Here is a 21,968-nt window from a genome sequence, read left to right as displayed (position 1 = left end):
CTCATTAATACTCATTAATACATACATTGTGTAATTCAGCTACTTTTCATGCTCAATATCTATCAGCTTCTGTTACTTTACACTATAGATTTGTACTAGTGACCTCTGCTGTTTCAATACAGTAGAGATCTTTTTAGAGATCGTTGCCATGCTGCTCTCACAATACTGTGCAGTTACAGGCAATGTAGCTCTCTCGTTGGCTGGATGTCAATGTCCTGTCATATGATCTTGCCCTCTGTGCCCGTGCCCACCTTCTGCAGCCACCACTTCTTGTGACCCGTCCATCCAGTTCCGCTGTGTCGCGTCCGGCTCCTGCATCCCGCTGGCCTTCAAGTGTGACCACGAGGATGACTGCGGGGACAACAGTGACGAGGAACACTGTGGTATGAGAGAGGGAGAGGGAGAGGGGGGGAACGAGAGGGAGATGGAGAGAGACTGTGCTTGTGTGTCTGTGTGTTAATGAGCTTTTTGTGTATTATTTAGTTGTTGCCATGGTCACTTACTGTGTGTGTGTATGTGTGTTAATGAGCTTTTTGTGTACCATTTAGTCATTGCCATGGTCACTTAATGTGTGTGTGTCTGTGTGTTAATGAGCTTTTTGTGTAACATTTAGTCGCTGCCATGGTCACTTACTGTGTGTGTCTGTGTGTTAATGAGCTTTTTGTGTAACATTTAGTCGCTGCCATGGTCACTTACTGTGTGTGTCTGTGTGTTAATGAGCTTTTTGTGTACCATTTAGTCGTTGTCATGGTAATGTACTGTGTGTGGGTGTGTGTGTGTTAATGAGCTTTTTGTGTATAATTTAGTCGCTGCCATGGTCACTTACTGTCTGTGTCTGTGTGTTAATGAGCTAGTTGTGTACAGTCATGGCCAAAAGTGTTGGCACCCCTGAAATTATTCCAGAAAATCAAGTATTTCTCACAGAAAATTATTGCATTAACACATGTTTTGCTATACACATGTTTATTCCCTTTGTGTGTATTGGAACAAAACAAAAAAAAGAAGGAAAAAAAGCTAATTGGACATAATTGCACACAAAACCCCAAAAATGAGCTGGACAAAATTATTGGCACCCTTTCAAAATTGTGGATAAATAAGATTGTTTCAAGCATGTGATGCTCCTTTAAACTCACCTGGGGCAAGTAACAGGTGTGGGCAATATAAAACTCACACCTGAAAGCAGATGTGTGTCTGTGTGTACCACACTAAGCATGGACAACAGGAAGAGGGGAAGAGAACATCAACAATCTCAAGGTTACAAGTCCATCTCCAGCGATTTAGATGTTCCTTTGTCCACAGTGCGCAGCATTGTCAAGAAGTTTGCAACCCATGGCACTGTAGCTAATCTCCCTGGACGTGAACGAAAGAGAAAAATTGAGGAATGGTTGCAACGCAGGATAGTCCGGATGGTGGATAAGCAGCCCCAAACAAGTTCCAAAGAAATTCAAGCTGTCCTGCAGGCTCAGGGTGCATCAGTGTCAGCACGAACTATCCGTCGACATTTGAATGAAATGAAACACTATGGCAGGAGACCCAGGAGGGCCCCACTGCTGACACAGAGACATAAAAAAGCAAGACTACAGTTTGCCAAATGTACTTGAGTAAGCCAAAATCCTTCTGGGAAAACATCTTGTGGACAAATGAGACCAAGATAGAGCTTTTTGGTAAAGCACATCATTCTACTGTTTACCAAAAACGGAATGAGGCCTATAAAGAAAAGAACACTGTACCAGAGCCAGTGTCAAAAAGCTGGATTTGCAACCTGTGGAGAGATCTTAAATTGCTGTTGGGAAAAGGCGCCTTTCCAATATGAGAGACCTGGAGCAGTTTGCATAGGAAGAGTGGTCCAAAAGTCCGGGTGGGAGGTGTAAGAAGCTTATTGATGGTTATAGGAAGCGATTGATTTCAGTTATTTTTTCCAAAGGGTGTGCAACCAAATATTAGGTTAAGGGTGCCAATACTTTTGTCTTTTTTTGTTTTGTTCCAACACACAAGGGGAATAAACATGTGTATAGCAAAACGTGTTAAAGCAATACTTTTCTGGGAGAAATACTTTCAGGGGTGCCAACACTTTTGGCCATGACTGTATCATTTAGTCGCTGCCATGGTCACTTACTGTGTGTGTCTGTGTGTTAATGAGCTTTTTGTGTATCATTTAGTCACTGCCGTGGTCACTTACTGTGTGTGTGTTCCAGAGAGTCACCAGTGTGGACCGGGGGAGTTCACCTGTGCGCGAGGCGTGTGTATCCGTGACGCCTGGCGATGCGACGGAGACAACGACTGCCGGGACTGGTCTGATGAAACCAACTGTACCGGTGAGGTCAGGGCTACTGTGTATTCAGAAGGAAATGGCACAACACCTCGGTCTCTGTCTGATCTTCTCCCCCCCCCCCCCACCTCCTCCCTCAGTGGGTCACCATACCTGCGAGACCAGTAGTTTCCAGTGTCTCACCGGCCACTGTATCCCCCAGCGTTGGGTGTGTGACGGTGATGACGACTGTCAGGACAGCTCTGACGAGGAGCAAGCACATTGCGGTGAGGACACCACGCCCCTTACATTTCCATTTTTCAAGTCAGTTGTCATATGTCGAGACCAACACTCATGACCCCTGTCTGTAATGTTCTTGTTATGACGGCTTTAGGTAGCCTTCATGAAGGGCTTTACGAACTGTGTTACTCGGATCGCTATGCCCCGTCTTTCTTAGGATGTTATGACACTAACAGATGGTGTTTTGTCGTTGATAGAGGGGGATCGCTGTAACGGTTTCCTGTGTTCCAACGGCACCTGCCTGCCCTCTAGCGCCCACTGCAATGGAGTGCATGATTGCCCAGGGGGTGCCGATGAGCAGCACTGTGGTGAGTCACCGACTGAACAGAATGAGTTGCGTCTGTGGGTCCAGATACAAACAGTTTTAGAATTGTCTTTAGAACAGCTCACTGAATACCGGACATTGAGATCAATAAGACAAGATGCACAGTCAAGACTGCTGAGAGTTGACATTTGTCTGAAAATTGGATTCCAGATGTTATTAATATTTGGACACAGAAATCAAATAGCCTATTATTTTTTTCTTTCTTATTTTAGCAATCAAGCTAACTAGCTATTTCAATTTATTATATCGCATCTGCAAACTGCCATAGAAGTATAATGTATATGCTACAATCTGGTAATATGTGTATTCTGGTAAGATAGCTTATTTAATTTAATTGGTGTATGCATTTTGTAACATTGAGTAACTATGGCACTTGGGTGCTATTGTATTATTATTTAGCATATTTATCTCCCATGTTTGTTTCTTATTAATCAAAGGTATTTACATAAATTACTCAAATTCTATTTACTAATGATGAATCAATCATACTCGTATTGGAGACAGACCTATTAAATCAATGCCACATATTCCTTTTAAAGTAAAATATTCTTAGTGACTTGTAGTAAAAAGGCTTCACACAAATAGTATTCCATAATAAATAAACAAACGTGTTGAAATGTTAACTTCTGTCTTATTTCTCCTGAAAAGTACTTTAAGAGATTCTTTAGATTTTAATGGTCCAAGTAGTCTTTCAAAGAAGGACAAAACCGTACTTATTTAAAGCAATTACTCTATCAGAACCACACAATACATTTTTAGGATGATTCTGTTCATGTGATATTGGACCGCAGGCTCTAAGTACCACAATACCTTTATTAATGTGGTGCCCTCACAAGACCATCACAGACTACCACAGGATATTTTTATGAAGGTTATCATTGACTGATTTTTGTCATTGAGCCCAGTGGTTCACAGGCTACTAGAGACTCTTTAGACCACAGGCTTACTGCTACATCAGGGGACACGCCTGGGGTATTTGAGTTTGGAGAATAATTTGTTGTTGATTCTTCCAGATTTTACCCTGGTTGACCATATTTCAGATGTGTCCAATTGTGACGGAGCCTCCTCCTTTGCAGATCCCCTGTGTACCCGCTATATGGAGTTTGTATGTCGGAACCGAGCCCAGTGCTTGTTCCAGTCTCTAGTGTGTGATGGGACCAAACATTGTGAAGATGGATCTGATGAGGACGCAACCTACGCTGGCTGCTGTGAGTTCTGTTCTACACACTTATCCAGATTTTCAAATACACATACATTTGTGTCCCAAGGAGGCTCTTTAGTCCCGTCCTTGCTTTCTTCAAATGGGAAAATAAAATAGTCCAGAGGTTTCCATGTGACATTGGTTTTGTTTTTAAATGAATAGGTTTTTTTTGTAATCATGCAAATCATAAAGAAGTAATCATTGTCAGAGCACATCTAACACATTTTCATATTATTCAGTAAACACAGTAAAGGAATAGTACCTACTAAGATATGATAGAAAATGTGTTTATCTATACCTCTATATTCTAACAAAATGGAATCAGAATTATTATTTTAAATATATACAAAATAAATATTTGTTACGGACTGATTTGTTGTACCGATTGCCAATTATCTGTCCCTCTAGCCACTCACCCTGAATTTGAGAAGACGTGCGATGCCTACAACTTCCAGTGTGCCAATGGTGTGTGTGTGAGCTTGGGGTGGAAGTGCGATGGCATGAACGACTGCGGAGACTACTCTGACGAAGCCAACTGCGGTGAGAACACACTTTGCCGAGTGTGTGTGTGTGTGCATTTCACATGCATCGGATAAGTACACTGCAGCTCTTTCTAAATTGCGTTTGTGTCTTAGAATGACCTTGTTGCTGGGTGCTTTTCAGGCTCCTCCACTGACGCGCCAGGCTGCACGCGGGACTTCCAGTATGAGTGTCGTAACGGGCGTTGCGTGCCCACCTGGTGGAAGTGTGACGGAGAGAACGACTGTGGGGACTGGTCTGACGAGACTCAGTGCACTGGTACTGTCCTTCACCTTCCTCTGTCCCAGTCAGATTCAGTTCCAAGGGGTTGTATTTGTCTCTCTCAAAGATGGAGACAGATACTTTATCTCTCTGTTACACTGTCTGTTCCAAGTTTGTTCCTCTTTTTCTTGTTAGTGTCCCATCCACCACCAGGAGACTCTAGTACCGAAGCATTTGAATGATCTTCTGTTGTTCTTCTTCTAGGAGGGGTCACGCCCTTCACCACTGCCCCAGGTCCAACTTCCTGCGCCCCAAACCGCTTCCACTGTGGATCGGGAGCCTGTATAGTCAATTCCTGGGTGTGTGACGGCTACTCTGACTGTCCCGATGGCAGTGATGAACTGGGCTGTCCCACAGGTGAGCCCCCCTCCCCCCCTTAACACCAAAGTGCTTGACAACTTGGCTACACAGAATTACTTACTGAGCTGTATGTAGGGCAAATCTCTCAAAAATATTGGTCTCCTTTGATTAATCTGCAATGATTGAAAAGTTCTTAAAAGTTTAAAAACACTACTAGTTGCTTAGAAACTGATAGGTTGTTTGGTAGTCTGATTGTCTATCTATATCTGCAAAGCATGTACAGATGGACGTCCAAACTAAAGTTGAACCATATTATTGGTTTTGTTTCAATTCCAGCGTCCAACAGCACGACAACCCTGGCCCAACTGTCCACCCCCGTCTCTCCTCTCCCCCCCGGCCACTGTAACAGGGGCCAGTTCCTCTGTCGGAAGCCCCCCATCTGCATCCCTGACTGGCAGCGCTGCGATGGCCACCCACACTGCCAGGACGGCTCGGACGAATCTCTCTGTCGTAAGTTTGGCACATTGAGTGCTCAGACATGTACACTTCATGAGGTCATGTCAGTAAATCCATCAGTCAGTACCCAGACATGTACACTCTTCATGAGGCCATGTCAGTAGATTCATCAGTCAGTACCCAGACATGTACACTCTTCATGAGGCCATGTCAGTAAATTCATCAGTCAGTACCCAGACATGTACACTCTTCATGAGTCCATGTCAGTAAATTCTTCAGTCAGTACCCAGACATGTACACTCTTCATGAGGCCATGTCAGTAAATTCATCAGTTAGTACCCAGACATGTACACTCTTCATGAGTCCATGTCAGTAAATTCTTCAGTCAGTACCCAGACATGTACACTCTTCATGAGGCCATGTCAGTAAATTCATCAGTCAGTACCCAGACATGTACACTCTTCATGAGTCCATGTCAGTAAATTCTTCAGTCAGTACCCAGACATGTACACTCTTCATGAGGCCATGTCAGTAAATTCATCAGTCAATACACCGACTTGACTGAGAACTTTCAAGCTGGCCCAAAGGATGCATCCAAAACACTTTGCCAACCAAGTAAGTAATCAACAGTGTTTTGAGAAGCACAGATCCACGTGGAGTCAGTGCCATAACAGCGGGCCACTGAGGTGTCACCCTGTGCCTGTGTAATGTTGAAAGGGGGATATGTTTCCCACACTGATCTCTCTCTCTCTCTCTCTGGTAGCTACACAAGGGCCTTTGACTTGTGTGAACGGCACGCTTTGCGCTGATAGGGAGGCCTGTGTGCTGGAAAGTGAGAAATGTGACGGTTTCACAGACTGCTTTGACCACAGTGATGAGGACAACTGCACCAGTGAGTATTACCTTCCACAGCACCTCAACAGACTCAGGAGCTGCCAGCCACTCCCTGCCTTACACATGTCAACACTAGCAGTAGTAGCAGTACAGGACAAATGTAATGTTTTTCTTATTGTGTATTCTCCTATTGAAATCATGTCCCAGCATCATCATTTGACAGATCCTGTCTCTCTATAGGTGACTCTATGGTCTACAAGATCCAAAACCTTCAGTGGACAGCAGATTTCTCTGGCGCCATCACCCTGACCTGGTCCAGACCCAAGAACCTTCCCCCGGCCTCCTGCTACTTCCTCATCTACTATAGGTCAGTGGGTCAGTCCGTCAGGCCCGCCCTGCTGAGCCTGCCTCTGTCCCTCCATGTGGTCATTCATGTACCTGTGTCTGTGTGAACCAGGCCAGTGGGCACCCAGCAGTGGACGTCCATGGACACACACAGCAACAAGAGCAGCTCCACGTTGACTGTGCTGAAGCCTGACACCACCTACCAGGTCAAGGTGCTGACGCAATGTCTCAGCAAGCTGCACAAGACGAATGAGGTTCTGACCCTACGAACGCCTGAGGGATGTGAGTGACGCCAGCTGGAATGACCAGCTTGGGGAGGGGTGGGGGAGAGGGGTGGGGGAGAGGGGTGGGGGAGAGGGATGGAGTCAGTGATTTCACCGTATCAGATGTATGTTCATTTGTGTGGTCCGTTTACACATAACCAGAATGATCCTGAGAAGGTTCTTCCGGTAATAAACAAACTAAACCGGCACAGGTCAACAAAGACGTCATCTTGAATAAACAGTAACAAAACTGTAAATAAAATGTAATGAAACTCTGGATAACAGAATGGGAATAAACACTTTACGTTATACTGCAGAGGAAGGCTGTGTGATTAATATACACAGTGTTGTGCAGAGGTGTATGTAGTCCTTATGCCATAATCTGTCATAGCAAAGGATTTGCGTTTGGGTTGAGTTCACACTTTGCCCATTCATTTGGTCTCCAACAGTCTTTTAGTTAATGTACCAGTGTCATTTTATTGTTGATTGAAAGAACTTTAATGTTGGTTTCAGTGCCCGATCCCCCCAGAAACCTACAACTGTCATGTGACAACGGAGAGGACGGCACGGTGGAGGCTTCATGGAACAGTCCGGACAAAGCCCATGGCCTGATACGAGAGTACATTGTGAGTTAGCCTGTCTAGTCACTCCATGATTTCCTGTGTTTAGCCAAGTTACCTCATGTCCATTGTTAGTTTTCATGTCCTGAATAGTAGTTTTGTAAGAAAAGATGCACTGATCCAATGGCTTTGAGCTAATATCAGAATAAACCTCTTCTTCAGCATCCAATTGAACCTTGCACGCAATGTGGGCCAGGTCAATGTGGGCCAGGTCAATGTGGTCTATTTGGGCTAGGGACGCATCATTTATGATGATGATGATTGAAATTGGCCAATTGATAATAGGTTAAAGTAAAAAATATATTGCAGCCCTCTAGTGACTTCCTGGATATGCACCTGCTGTCTCCCCCTTCTCTTTATAATTTAAACTCAAATCTTGGATCTAACTTCTACAAAATGGAATATACGTATTATAACCAACAGTTAACCCTGTATGTGTGTGAGTGTATTCCTTCGTGTTTCCTTGATTGCTTGCGTGCGTGTGCTACTGACAGGTGGAGTACAGTGAGAAAGGTGTCGAGTGGTTCTCTCAGAGAAGCCCCGGCAACAGTGCGGAAGTCAAGAACCTCCAGCCTAGCACTCTGTACAAGTTTAGGGTAAGAGACCTGTGTCTTTTATAACCTCTTTCTAAAGGCATTTCACTTCATTGCATTCTAACAGGGACTTATAACGTCCTCCTGCGAGCATTTCCCTATTTTTCTCTCTTCCCCAGTATAATGATTTCCAATAGTGCAGGAGCTCACAACAGGCTCATGATGTGTTTTGCTGCACATCCTGTCAACCAGAAGGTCAATTCAAATCAGTGTGTATTGGGACACGCTCACTCGATTGACAATCTGAGTTAGCGTTTGTCGGTTGCTGAGCCACCCGGCGGCCCTCGCCTCCATTTATATATTTTTTATGATGATTTTGATTCCTTGTAATTTTTGAGTTGTGATCCTTGTTGTTTCCCAGGTGGCGGCAGTCACCAGTCGAGGTGTGGGGAACTGGACTGAGGTGAAAACTATCACCCCTAAAAAAGGTACGATGAATTCTCAAGTTCTTTGTTGCAGAACCTTGTCTTATTATATTGTTGAGATGTAGTGTTATATTGCCCTCTGCTGGCCACCAGTGTGTAGTGGTCTATTACAGCCGGTGATGGTGTCTCCCTCCATTACAGCTCTGCCTCCTCCGTCTGTTATCACCGATAGCATCACAGAAGACTCCATGAGCTTGTCTTTCAGCTTTAATTCCCCAAACACGGTGTGTGCTGTGCTTTTGTTGCATGTTTTTCCTGTGTGTTTGTGTGTGTGTGAGATATGACATTAATTCTACCGTGTGTGTGCGTGTGCGTGCGTGTGTGTGCGTGCGTGTGCGTGTGTGTGTGTGTGTGTGTGTGTGTGTGTAGGTCAAGCAATATATGGTGGTGCTGTCCTGGGTGTTTGACGCTCACGTGAAGGAGAGCAAGAACTACACTGTGAATGGCAGTGTATTGAAAGGTACCCTTCGGACAGTAGAGTCAACTCATTTTCATCAGGAACTTATAGGTTTTTCAAACACCTAACTTCTGGTCACGTGTGTGTACTTCAATGTGTTTCGTATTTTAATCAAACCATGGCTGTCACTTGCAGTTATGAACCTTACCATGGGGACCGTCTACGAGGTGGCTGTGTGGGCACACACCAGTGTAGGGGACAGCCCCACGGCCCTGTCCCGCCAGCAGACTAAAGGCACCCAGCCAGAACCTCCTCTCCTCAAAGCCCGGGCCCTCAACCAGACCTCTGTAGACTGCAGCTGGACTGTCACCGGCCCCCCCGCCAAGGTAACATTTCTACTGTATCACATGATCACAAAGGCCCCCCCCCCTCTCTGATGTTTACTGTCATGGCGAGGCGGATCTGGTTTCATCCTGTTAAACGTGATCCGCCAGGATAAGTAGTGTTTGCTGGGCTGTCAGTAACGTGTGGTGTGTTGTGTTGATCTGTACAGGTGTATGGTATCTTCTTCGCCACCTCCTTCCTGGACCTGTACCGCAGCCCTCATTCTGTGGATACCACCGCTAGTAGCAGGATCGTCACTGTGGACAGTGATGAGCAGTACCTGTTTCTTGTGAGTTTACCACCCCAATACACTTTTAACCAGATTCCCCTCTTAACGCCTGATTATTGTTGATATTCATGTTGGGTGGTGTTTAGTCTTTCACGTCGTCATCCCAGCCTTCTCCGATAATGGGAAGAACGGTATTCCTGGCACGCTCAAAAATGAAAATGACTACCATACTGGCTGGTTGTAATCACGAGTGCGCAGAGGAGCAGCACCATCTGAGGGGAGGAGATGAATGCACAGAGAAATAGAAGTGGGCGGTCTGTGGCAGCTGTACAGAGAACTTGTCAAAAGCTCTTTGACCTTTCATATATGACAGATAGCTAACACTGTGACCTCCTCCTTATTTATTTACCTAACTAGCATATTGCTGAACCCAATTTAATACACCCAGTTACTCCCCAACTTGCGCTTCCTCGTACTGTGTTCTTTTCAAACTCTTTCCTGTTTTTGATATGACTGGCTCAACAATTCTGTCCTTCAGTACATAATAAAATAAAGGGACAGGTGAAAGGATGTCATCTGCTTTATTTTGTTATTATTAACTTATAGCACACATTGATTGCTTATAATTTGCTTAAAACGTAGTTAGGAAGAGCAAAATAAAACGGCTATTGAAAACCTTCTGGTGGCTTTTCCACATACATTTTTACATTTTGGTTTGTAAATATCCATATCATTTGTGTGTCTGGGTTTACGCTTCGCCACATGTTGCAGGTACGGGCCATCTCTCCCTACCTGGGCCCTCCTTCGGAGTATGTAGTGGTGAAGATGATTCCCAACGAGCGGCTGCCTCCTCGTAATCTTCACAAGGTGCGCGTGGAGAAGACCCAGGCTACGTTGAAGTGGCAGCCTCCCTACGATTACCCCGGCGCTCCTCTGGTATGACCGTTATACCTGTACACCTTCAATGAGAGCCTGTCGTGGCCTTCACGCCGCCTTAAGCATCAACGCTTGCTAAAAATGGTGCTTAGTTTCATCATTCACTTTACAATGTTAGTTGAAACAGACCCACATTTTATTTTTGCGGTCTCTTATTTCTGTAAAATAATTAGTAGATTTATGTTGAGGCGTACTGTATCCCTGTTACCACTGGAGAGGTCAGACAGTCAGTGTCACTGTCATTGAAAGCAACACCAAGCTGGAAATGTTAACCTGGATTTTATTCTCTGAAGCTGAAGCTCGGCTCAAACCATAGAAACCTGTTCTCATCGACGGGGGAAAAGAATCGAATCGGCTGATTAAATCAGCAATAGAGATTATTTGGCCTGTTGTTATCGAATTGTCACTGATTGTAATTGTGAATCAGTCAGCACGTCTGTCGGGTTTTGCAGACCTATGCAGTGCACGTGAAGGATGTGGTGCGTAAGACGGAGAGCAGCTACAAGCTGAGCACCCAGAACAACACGGTGGAGTACTGCCTCAGAGGTCTGGAGCCTGGTGGACGTTACAGCATCAGCGTTCGCCTGCGCAACATGAGCAAGGAGGCCAGCTACACTCTCAACACATGTAGGGCCCAGCTTACATACCAGCCGTTGTGCACGTTTTTTTTACAATGCCTGGGGACATTTTAGAGTATCTCACGGGTCTTGTTTGTTTCTCTCGATGGGATGCGTACCCCGACTGTGATATGGAATGAACTTGGCCAAATACTTTTTCAATAGTGGTACATAGTGGTCAGATTTGAGAACTGGGATTGTGAGAGACCACATATAAGACCCAGTAGGGTTTTGTTTTGTTACTGATAGTTGTCTTTTTCACTTTGTTCATAGTGCCCCTGCCTGCACCTGAAGCTCTGAAGATCTTGACAGAGAAAGACCATGTGTTCCTTTTCTGGAAGAGTTTGGCCGTGAAGGAGAGGAGCTTCAATGAGAGCCGGGTTAGAATCACGCACGCACAAACATGCACACACAGCTGTCTCTGCCTTAGATGACATATCCAGCCCATCTGCCTCATCTGCTTTTTTATTTTCAGTAACACAGTGGATTTCATACCATTATTCGTCCTACAATGGATTTTTCAAATTGTGCTGCATTGCAAAGTGTGATTTAAATTGATTTGTGTGTTCAGGCTAGACAGCACTTCTCATGTCTTGTCATAGATTTTACAATCGATTTTTAAGTGAGAACCAAACTAAATTGGCCTCTGAGGAACGCTCACTTAATTCTTGGTAAGCAAATTTTTCAGTCACCAACTGTTGTGGAGATATCCTCGGGTTGTTTCCTTCCCTCCTGTAGCTCGTTTGAGAAGGATGAGTGTGTCTTTGATGTGCTTGGGTGGTTTAACACATCATTTACAGCATCGTTATTAACTTGACCGTGCCTCAAGGGGAACGTATAGCTTTTTAAGATAAAATCTTCAAATATGTTAAAATATACCCCCTGGAAGATTAAGACGCAACCTTACAAAATGTTCTACCTAGAAATTACATAGATGTGGTCATTTTCATGGCTATACTTTCATGGAAAGTTTGGAAAAAAACATGGAGTTAAGGCATTACTGAAAATGCTAAAGCTGAGTCATTATGTGACTAATTATGACTTTGTAAGCCACATTTTCCACGTATGTTTCTGTTTTCTGGGAGCGCGTGTGAGTGTACATTAATTCTGGGTTTGTCACCTCAGGGCTATGAGGTGCACGTGTACGACAGCCTGTCCAACTCCACTGTACTCCTGGGCAACACCACAGAGACCTTCTTCCGGATCAGCAGTCTGCGGGCGGGCCACAACTACACCTTCTCCGTCCAGGCCCGCTGCCTGCTGAACGGACAGCTGTGTGGCGAGCCCGCCCTGCTCCTGTACGACACGCTGGGACAAGGTGAGCGGGAACGCTGGACTATGGCATTTAGTACTTAAAACAGCCGCCTCAATAACAGGGTTGGTCGACAGTGTCATGGCGAAGTAGAGACCGCTATGACGTAAATGGTGCCCTATTCACTCTCACTTCGCCAAGCGGACGAACGAGGTAAAGAATCGATCATGACCCCGTCCCTCCCCTTCAGCCTCCAGTGACGCAGCTCAGAGCTCGGGCCAGCCGGGGGACATGGCGGCGGTGGTGGTGCCGGTGTTGTTCCTTCTGCTGTTGGGGCTGTGTGGAGGCCTGGTGGTGCTGTACCTCAGGCACCGCCGCCTGCAGAACAACTTCACAGCCTTCGCCAACAGCCACTACAACTCCCGCCTGGGCTCGGCCATCTTCTCCTCAGGGGACGAGCTCGGTAAGACTCTTTGGTTTGGTTCTGGGTAGGGTTGCGCAATTAATCGAATAGCAATTGGAACTGTGATACTGACCTGTGCAATATCCAAATCGCCAACTCTTTGCGATTTTCAGCTCCAACAAAAGGGTGAATTAGATACGCTTCACGCGAGGCAACAGGCACGTATCATATGTCCATAATAGTTTTTCTTGCAGGTGCTGTGCGGTTTTTGTAGATTATTTACATTTCTGGACTAATTTTGTTTAAATTCTTGGTGGATTTTCAATGTTACTTTGAGTAACACACACTATGGAGGCTATGACCTTTATTATGACCTTTAGTTTGAAGTTAGATTATCCACGCTGTTTACACCCATGTTTGAAAATGGCAATATTTGTCAAAGAAATCTCAATTCAACGTTTCATTCAATTGGTGCAGCCCTAGTTCTGGGTTGACGTAGAACCAAGCATATAACCCGTGACTGTTTCGATGTGGGATGGCTGCTGTGGAGCACGTTGTTATGTCAGCACACGATAGAACCTGGACCACATTGTCTTCATTTGTTTTACTAGCAGCCTTTACAGTGTCTGTCTCTTTGTCCATCTGACCTGCAGTCATTTCTCCTGTCCGTAGCCTCTACTGAGCATGTGATTAGAACAGGATAAACCCAGAGTTCCAGTTAAATGCTGCTCATCTTGGGCCTGTAGTTTGTCCTTGTCAGGCAGCATGGTCCAAAGGCACGCTCGGCTGTACTCATTTCTTATGTGGATGTCCATGATCGTAAATTGCACAGGCAGACATCATGTCATTCTTGTGTACTTTCTTATTCCCTCCTTTCACTCTCCTCCTTCCTTAAAGGTGACGATGATGAAGATGCCCCCATGATCAGCGGGTTCTCAGACGACGTTCCCATGGTGATTGCGTAACTGGACTTTCATCTCTTTGTCCCTCTCACCCTTTCTCCCCCGCCTTTCCCACCCCGCCAACAGTGCGCCAGTGCCCATGTAATACGACTAAAGGTCAGAGGTCAGGAAAGGTGCGGCAACAACCAACCCCCTCCGAGGAAAACAGTCTATTAGGATTCAGGTTCAAAGGAAGAAAAGTGATACGCAAAGAAATACATATTTTTTAAAACAAGAATACGATGCACTTTTTTTTGGATGCGCAATAACTTATTTTTTTATATGATATATATATATATATATATATGTATGTATAGATATATATATCTATATATATATATATGGGTCAAAGGACATTGTTGGGCGAGAATTGACGTAAACTGTGAAGGATTATGAGTTTGTCAGGTAAGTCGCGTGTTTGTCGCTCTGTGAAAAGACCCTTTTGAACTACAAACTTACTCCATAAAGAGCAGTTCATTGCTTGAAGCCAAAATAAGCACCTAGCAACTGGAACATCCAGTAGAATAAAGAGAAACAAAAACTATAGTGTATATGTACCGTTGAAAAAGATTTGACCAATAAATGTTTCATAATGGAAGTCAGGAACACAAGCTTTTAGCACCGCTCAAATTAACACAGGAACAAGACGTTGTGGTGGATCTATATATATGTGATTTGTGTCACTTTAAAGAGTATACCATTTGCCCGTGGTACATTGTTTACAGTGTCTGTACTTAAATCAAAGTGAATATGTGGCTTTCTGTTAGAATGAGCTAATTTGAATCCGTCAATGTTTTTTTTTTTTTTTTAAGACCTGTCAATTGGTGTGATCACATCTGTGGTCGTCTTTGTAACCAACCAATGAGTAGTGATTAGATGAAATGAATGACCTCGTGCTTGTCTTGCCGATAACATTTTCTTTAAACACCAGCACCGAAGTAAGTGGCTGTAGTCAACACAGAATGCAGTAACAATAGTTCTGAAGAGTTTATCACATTTGGCCTGTTATTAACTTCACCTGATCCATCTGTTTAGTTTTCACAATGCCACATCAGTAATACTGTGGGTGGTTCTAAAAGAAAACGTTGTGATTTAGATGGTTTTATCAGGACCGTCACAGTGTAAATATTGTTATTGAATTATAATGCCTGATCTGCTGCATTTAGTTTGCAGTGTTTGGAAAGTTTGTCTCTGATGTTCTCAGGGAACTGGGTTTTTGTCAGGTCTGACACTGGCGTGGTACCATCGTCCAAGTCTTTAGCCAACATTCCATCATTTTTTGGTTATTTGTTTGGTTGTTGTTAAAAAGATAATCTTTATAAGGCATTATTGAAACCACTTTTGCTTGCTGGGATAGTGGTACTATTGTTTTAGGTCACAAAATGGGGGACTCTGTGTAGCTCTCTCTATCTTTCATACTGTTCAGCCAAAAGCTTCATGTTGTTAAGCTGTGCCAATCTTAAAGCTAGAATCCTTAATTCAAGCAATAAATGTTTTTTTCAGCCCTTGTTTTGCTAAAAAGATAATGGAGGTACCTAGAGAGATGTAGCCGCTAACAATTCCACGGGTGCGAAGACGTGATATCAAATCAGATAGTTATAAGCATATATTGAGGCTATGCAGCGTTTTTTTATATTTAAATTGCTGATAAACACTGTAACACAAGCTTATATTTTGGTTTCTGATGGGGTACAAAGGTGCAACTAATCCTATAAGACATTATTCAAGAATGAATGGGTATATATCAGTAATTCATAGATTTGAAAAGTGGATTCTAGCTTTAAGAAGAGGAATACCTTTCTTTTTTTCTCTTCCCTCTCCCTATGCTTTAGTCAAGAACTGAGAACTGTATTTTTTGTCAATGCTAAAGAGCCATTTAAATTGATGTGAGATGATATGCTTTTATTCATTTGTGTTTGTTTGTGAAATTGTTCATGAATGTATTTTATATCTGTGATTTTATGACTTTGAGTCGATGAGGAAACCTTACTTCCTCTGTCTCTCCCACCCTTTGTGTGAAATGGATACACTCATAGGGTGCTCATTTTGTAAAGCCAAGACATCTGCTTTGAATGGTTAAGCCCTATTCTCTTAGGATAGGTACCTGGAAATTCCCTGTCATGACAGTCCCCCCCCCCCGCCACAACCACATCCACCTGGGGGTTGTGATGTCATAGCAGTCCTTCATTGCGCTCTCTGCCCCCGGTCATGCTGGTGATACTTTCAGTACTTGCTTTTGTATTATCTTCCATTAGGTACTTTCTAATTTATTTTCTAGGCCTTAAAATAGTGCTGTTAAGATAATGATGGTTTCGATACTGTACATTTTCTGTGGACTTCTGTTGCTTCTTCAATTAGCCACATATGCCTTATTAGAACACATTGAGTTTGTATGTATGTACTATATTTATGACAACACAATTGCATGCACACACAAACTGTACACACACACACACAAGACCCTTACACTAGCCTGCAGAGACTAAAGAGAGTTGTGTATTTAATAGAGACAGAGAAGTAAAAGTTGTTTGTTATATTATCAGGAGACTGCCCCTGTTTGAATTTGTTGTTTTACATTTTAAATGGGGAAATATCGAAAGCCACCTGGTGATTGTTCTTTTAGTCCACGTTTTACAGTTGTACAAAACACAATTATTTGTTACCCAACCCTGGTTGTCCAGATGTTAATTTTGTTTCTGTAAAATAGTATGATTAAAGTATTTGCACAGATTTTGGACACCGCCATATTTTAAGATGTTGATCTTGCTTGCTTATTGGGGGTTTAAAGGAAATGAGATATGAGGTACAATTTCAAATGTTTTACAGACCACTGAAATAAACTTACTTAAAATGTGCCAAAGACCTTTTGTATTGTTTTCAGTTTGTCCAATATAAATACTACATTTGCCAAGGCCCCTAACAAAGCAAAGAAAGTGTGAAATAGTTTCTGTGTGTCCAAGAGACTCCAGAGTATGGACATAATGGAGATGATCTCAGATAAGTCAATCAGCCCCCTGCAACCTGGTTCCTGCCTCAGGTCTCCTGTGTGCAACTAGGACTTTCTGGGACCTGCAGAAATCTCCTGGTCTTCTCTTTTTCGTTCTTGGAGTCATGCAGGATGACCAAAGCTCCACTGATACTCATAGCCTGTCATGATTGTTGAGTGAAGTGCCTTGTCCAAGCTCTCAGTGGGACTACTAAAAGACAGAGAAAAGACAGGGGTTATCACCACTTTAATGCCGGCAGCAGAATACCCTACACAGCTGTGTGATTACAGTGAGAGGCAGGTGCACTTCTCAGTAGAGTATAATCAGGATGGGTGCTTTGAAGATGCACAGTAGTTATCAAGAATATTAGAATAATAGACATCCATGAAATTCAAAACAGGATATCACAATAACAAAGCTGAAGAGAGCAATGTATTTAATTATAGTTTTCAAGTGCCACCTATTTCAAGTGTAACTTGAACTTATAACGTGCATATCATTTATCCCTTCCTTTATACATTTTTTTTTGCAAAGACAGGTTTTCAAGAAATATTTGTTATTTTTGGAAAAATACATGCCCATTTTGAATTTGATACTAGCAACATGTTGGGACAGGGGCATGTTTAGCGTTTGGGACCTGAGGAAACCAATTGCTGTAGTTTTCAAAGTGAAATATTTTCACATTCTTGCTTGATATAGGATTCCAGCTGCTCAACAGTTTGGGGTCTCCTTTGTCGTATTTTTTGTTTCAAAATGCGCCAAATGTTTTTAATGGGTGTCAGGTCTGGACGGCAGGCAGGCCAGGTTAGCCCCCAGACTTTTATTATGGAGCCATGCTGTTGTAATACGTGCAGAATGTTGTTTGGCATCGTCTTGCCGGATGGTCCCTCTCCTCTTTAGTCCGGAGGACATGGAGTCCATGATTCCCAAAAATAATTTAAAAAAAAAACTTTTCAGACCACAGGAAATGTTTCCAATTCCTCTCATTCCATCTTAAATTACCTTAAACTAGTGATGGCTAAACGAGGCTTCATTAGTGTTATTTTAGTAGCAGGATTTTATGCTGGCAGGATCTGGATCTTGTTTGCCTGGTTTCTTCTTTGCCTGGATGCAGCGACATACTGTATTCACAGACAATGGTTTTCGGAAGTGTTCCTGAGCCCATGTAGTGATTTCCACTACTGAACCATGTCTAATTTTAATGCAGTTCCACCTGAGGGACTGTTTTTTGGCCTTGTCTCTTGCATACAGAGATTTCTTCGGATTCTTTGAATCGTTTAATGATTTTATGTACCCTAGATAAGATCCCCAAACTCTTTGCATTTTTACATTGAGAAACGTTATTCTTACATTGTTGCACTATTTGCCTGTGCAGTCTTTCACACAATGATGAACCCCTCCCCATCCACACTTCTGACAGACCCATCCTCTCTGGAATTGTATTTTAATACCCAATCATGTTACTGACCTGTTGCCAATTGACCAAATTAGTTGTATGATACAGTTAGGTCCAGAAATAATTGGACACTGACACAAGTTTTGTTATTTTGGCAGTTTACCAAAATATATTCAAATTACAGTTAAATAATAAATATTTGCTTAAAGTGCAGTATCTCAGCTTCAATTTGATGGTATTCTCATCCAAATAGGTAAAGGTTATAGTAAAGGTTTAGGAATTACAGCTCTTAAATATGTATCCCCCTCTCTTTCAAGGGACCAAAAGTAATTGTACAATTGACTCAAAAGCTGTTTCATGGACAGGTGTTGGCTATTCCTTTGTTATTTCTTAAATTAAGCAGGTTAAAGGTCTGGAGTTGATTCCAGGTGTGGCATTCGTGTATGGAAGCTGTTGCTGTGAACCCACAACATGCGATCAAGGAGTTCTCAATTAAAGTGAAACAGGCCATCCTTAGGCTGCAGAAAAGGGAAAGAAATCCATTAGGGAGATAGCAGGAACATTAGAAGTGTCCAAATCAACAGTTTGGTACATTCTGAGAAAAAAACACATTGTTGAGCTCTGCAACACAAAATGGCCTGGACGTCCATGGAAGACAAACAGTGGTGGATTATCGTAGGATCCTTTCCATGGTAAAGAAAACCCCATTCACAACATCCAGCCAAGTGAAGAACCCTCTCCAGGAGGTAGACATATCATTATCCAAGTCTACCGTAAAGAGAAGACATCTCAGTGGCAAATACACAGGGTTCACCACAAGGTGCAAACCATTCATAAGCCTCATGAATAGAAAGGCCAGATTAGACTGCCAAAAAACATCTAAAAAAGCCAGCCCAGTTCTGGAACAGCATTCTTTGGACAGATGAAACTAAGATCAACTTGTACCAGAATGATGTGAAGAAAAAAGTATGGAGAAGGCATGGAACAGTTCATGATCTGAACACTGTGGAGTCAGTGTGATGGCATGGACATGCATGGCATTCAATGGCACTGGGTCAGTAGTGTTTATTGATGATGTGACAGAAGCATCCTGGTGAATTCCAATGTGTATAGAGATATATTGTCTGTTCAGTTTCAGCCAAATTCAACAAAGGTAATTTGCTGGCACTTCGCTCTACAGATGTACAATGACCCAAAACATACTGTGAAAGCAACCCAGGAGAGGCAAAGGAGTGGAATATTCTGCAATGGCTGACTCAATCACCTGATCTCAACCTGAGTGAGCATGCATTTCATTGCTGAAGACAGAACTTAAGGCAGAAAGACCCATGAACAAACAACTGAAGAATGCTGTAGTAAAGGTCTGACAAAGCATTACACAGGATGACACCCAATGTTTGGTGATGTCCATGCATTCCAGACTTCAAGCAGTTATTGCCTGCAAATGATTCTTGACAAAGTATTTAAAATTAACACAATCATAAATAAAATTTTAATTTGTCCAATTACATTTGAGCCCCTGAAATAAGGGGTCTATGTATGAAAATGGTTGCATTTTCTAAACATTTCATACGATACATTCATTCAACCCCTTGAATTAAAGCTGAAAGTCTGCACTTCAATTGCATCTTGGTTGTTTCATCATTTCAAATACATTGTGGTGGCATACAGAACCAAATATTTCCGGACCTAACTGTATTTCACCAGGTTTAGTTCTAGGTTTAGCATTACACAACTTTTCCAGTCTTTTGTTGCCCCTGTCCCAACTTTTTTGAAACATGATGCTGGCATCAAATTCAAAGTGGGCATATCTTTTTCAAGAAGCAATTAAATGTCTCAGTTTCAACATTTCATATGTTGTCTTTGTACCATTTTCTATAGAATATAGAGTTTAAATGATTTACACATCATTGCATTCTGGATTTATTTACATTTTATGCAGCATCCCAACTTTTTGGGAAATGGGCTACAGATTAATTTTTCACAGGGAAATTATCCCTTTGTGATGTTGCTTAGGAACTTATAAATGTTCTTCAAACTACAGTTATCAGTAACCTCCGCAATGGATGATGTTATAAGAGGTTTCTGTTTCCATGCTACAAACACCACCAACCAGTATTCATTAGAACAGTGGACAAAAAAGAAATTGGTCAACACCTGAAACCAACTTTGGAAGTTGAACAGCTACTATTAACATACCTCAATTTATGATTTGCCATGCTTTGAACCTAGATATGCTTTGAACTCTGTTTGAACTCTGACATGGTCTCAAATGAGAAATGAGCAATTCAGGACTAATATATTGCAATCTCTAATACAGCTCAATGTGGTTCGAGGGAATTGTCCATAAAGGAAAATTGTAATGTAAAGTCTAGGATAATGACAGTCTTTGCAACATATTACTTGCAGCATAAAAAGGTGTCCTCTTTTCTAAAATAATGAATGTGGTAATTTTTAGACAATATTTTGTCCTGTGAGGTGACCCCTTAGGCAAGAGCACCCCAGAGGCTGACTTTTAAATCTCTCATTCCAATTTGCGGCTGCTCCTTTTTGTCCTACCTGAGGGGGACATTACCAAAATAAATGTTTCTAAACATAGTTACTCATCCTGAACTTCAATCAGGACCTCAAACAACACTACTACTGCACAGGACTCCTGACAGGAACATTATCATATATTTCCCAAAGTAGTAACTAATCCGTCTGTCTTCCTGCAGGAAGTCTTTATTGTGCCTATCCCATGTAATGTTTCCTCCTTAACGGTCTCCTCTATGTTACCTGTACAGTATTTCTCTTACTAAACGTATCTGGCTGTATTTATTTTCAGATCTGTCTAGTCCTCCATCACAGACAATGGACCCAGACATGCTTCACTCAGATGTATCCAAATGCATGTGTTATGTACAGATGCTTGTTGTTTAAGTGATCCAAACCAATGCCCAGTTCCTTTGACTATGAACAGTCTTCTAAATTCTGTCTCTATTCTAAATTGAGCTGCCATGCTCTTTTTTCCTTCTCCACTCATCCTTCTTTTCACATGTGTCCATCAGATTCTGAAAGCAGCTCAGACAGAGAAGAACAACCCCAGTGTGTGAGGTATTCACTGACACTGTCATGGATTTATCCTTTTTATCCCAAAAACCCATACTAGGTTCCTTCCTCTGCCCACTCCACTGTTCAGTCTAAATGTGCCAGCAATGCTCTTAGACAGCCTTAGACATTTTTGTTAGTCCTTTTTTTGTGTGTGCTTTTTGGGATTATTTTCTTATTTTTCCAGATTACAACTGATAGTTTAGAGGGCAAAATCTAGCATAAGAGGCCCACTTAAAATAAGGGTTCTATCTGAAGCTAACTAAGATGATGTATTCTACTATGTAGAGACAAGGTCAGTGTCCTAAATGGCATCCTCTCCCAAACCTAGTGCATTACTACTAATATATGGACCCCATCAACAGTAATGGACAATGGTGTGAAGACTGCCATGGATTCAGACAGCCAGGATTCCGGCAGTGAGGCACTTCTTCCTTTGTCAAATGTTGTCATTCTCAAGGCTACCACTAGAGGTTTCACTTGTTCAGTTTTAGTGCTGCCAGAAAAAGACCTGCTTGTTAAAGACCTGCTTGTTAAAGAGTTCAATTCAAAAAGTCATTAATGTCTTTCTGAAGTTTGAATGCAATCTTTTGAACACTGCATGTACTGAGATAACACGGATTCA

The 21,968-nt window shown here is 42.6% G+C and overlaps 1 protein-coding gene across 2 annotated transcripts in view; it reads left to right on the top strand.

The window, feature by feature from the left end:
• sorl1 (sortilin-related receptor, L(DLR class) A repeats containing) overlaps positions 1 to 16,725 on the top strand; it is a 66,013-nt gene extending 49,288 nt beyond the window's left edge. For both annotated transcript variants that reach the window (XM_010893671.4, XM_010893672.4), the window contains exons 24-48: positions 261 to 383; positions 2,196 to 2,315; positions 2,410 to 2,535; positions 2,746 to 2,856; positions 3,950 to 4,081; positions 4,483 to 4,614; positions 4,738 to 4,872; positions 5,080 to 5,232; positions 5,512 to 5,685; positions 6,395 to 6,523; positions 6,706 to 6,832; positions 6,923 to 7,092; positions 7,587 to 7,699; positions 8,188 to 8,289; positions 8,648 to 8,714; positions 8,853 to 8,935; positions 9,081 to 9,171; positions 9,304 to 9,494; positions 9,662 to 9,781; positions 10,493 to 10,657; positions 11,110 to 11,284; positions 11,548 to 11,654; positions 12,400 to 12,592; positions 12,777 to 12,989; positions 13,827 to 16,725. In XM_010893671.4, coding sequence (XP_010891973.2) covers positions 261 to 383; positions 2,196 to 2,315; positions 2,410 to 2,535; positions 2,746 to 2,856; positions 3,950 to 4,081; positions 4,483 to 4,614; positions 4,738 to 4,872; positions 5,080 to 5,232; positions 5,512 to 5,685; positions 6,395 to 6,523; positions 6,706 to 6,832; positions 6,923 to 7,092; positions 7,587 to 7,699; positions 8,188 to 8,289; positions 8,648 to 8,714; positions 8,853 to 8,935; positions 9,081 to 9,171; positions 9,304 to 9,494; positions 9,662 to 9,781; positions 10,493 to 10,657; positions 11,110 to 11,284; positions 11,548 to 11,654; positions 12,400 to 12,592; positions 12,777 to 12,989; positions 13,827 to 13,894 — 3,320 coding nt within the window. In that variant the 3' untranslated portion in view covers positions 13,895 to 16,725. The remainder of the gene's footprint in view (positions 1 to 260; positions 384 to 2,195; positions 2,316 to 2,409; positions 2,536 to 2,745; positions 2,857 to 3,949; positions 4,082 to 4,482; positions 4,615 to 4,737; positions 4,873 to 5,079; positions 5,233 to 5,511; positions 5,686 to 6,394; positions 6,524 to 6,705; positions 6,833 to 6,922; positions 7,093 to 7,586; positions 7,700 to 8,187; positions 8,290 to 8,647; positions 8,715 to 8,852; positions 8,936 to 9,080; positions 9,172 to 9,303; positions 9,495 to 9,661; positions 9,782 to 10,492; positions 10,658 to 11,109; positions 11,285 to 11,547; positions 11,655 to 12,399; positions 12,593 to 12,776; positions 12,990 to 13,826) is intronic.
• Positions 16,726 to 21,968: the final 5,243 nt, after the last annotated feature.

This window comes from Esox lucius, chromosome 1 (genome assembly GCF_011004845.1).
Source record: "Esox lucius isolate fEsoLuc1 chromosome 1, fEsoLuc1.pri, whole genome shotgun sequence".
NCBI lineage: Eukaryota > Metazoa > Chordata > Actinopteri > Esociformes > Esocidae > Esox > Esox lucius.
The sequence above is the reverse complement of the archived record's forward strand: the minus strand, read 5'-3'. Positions and strand labels throughout refer to the sequence as shown.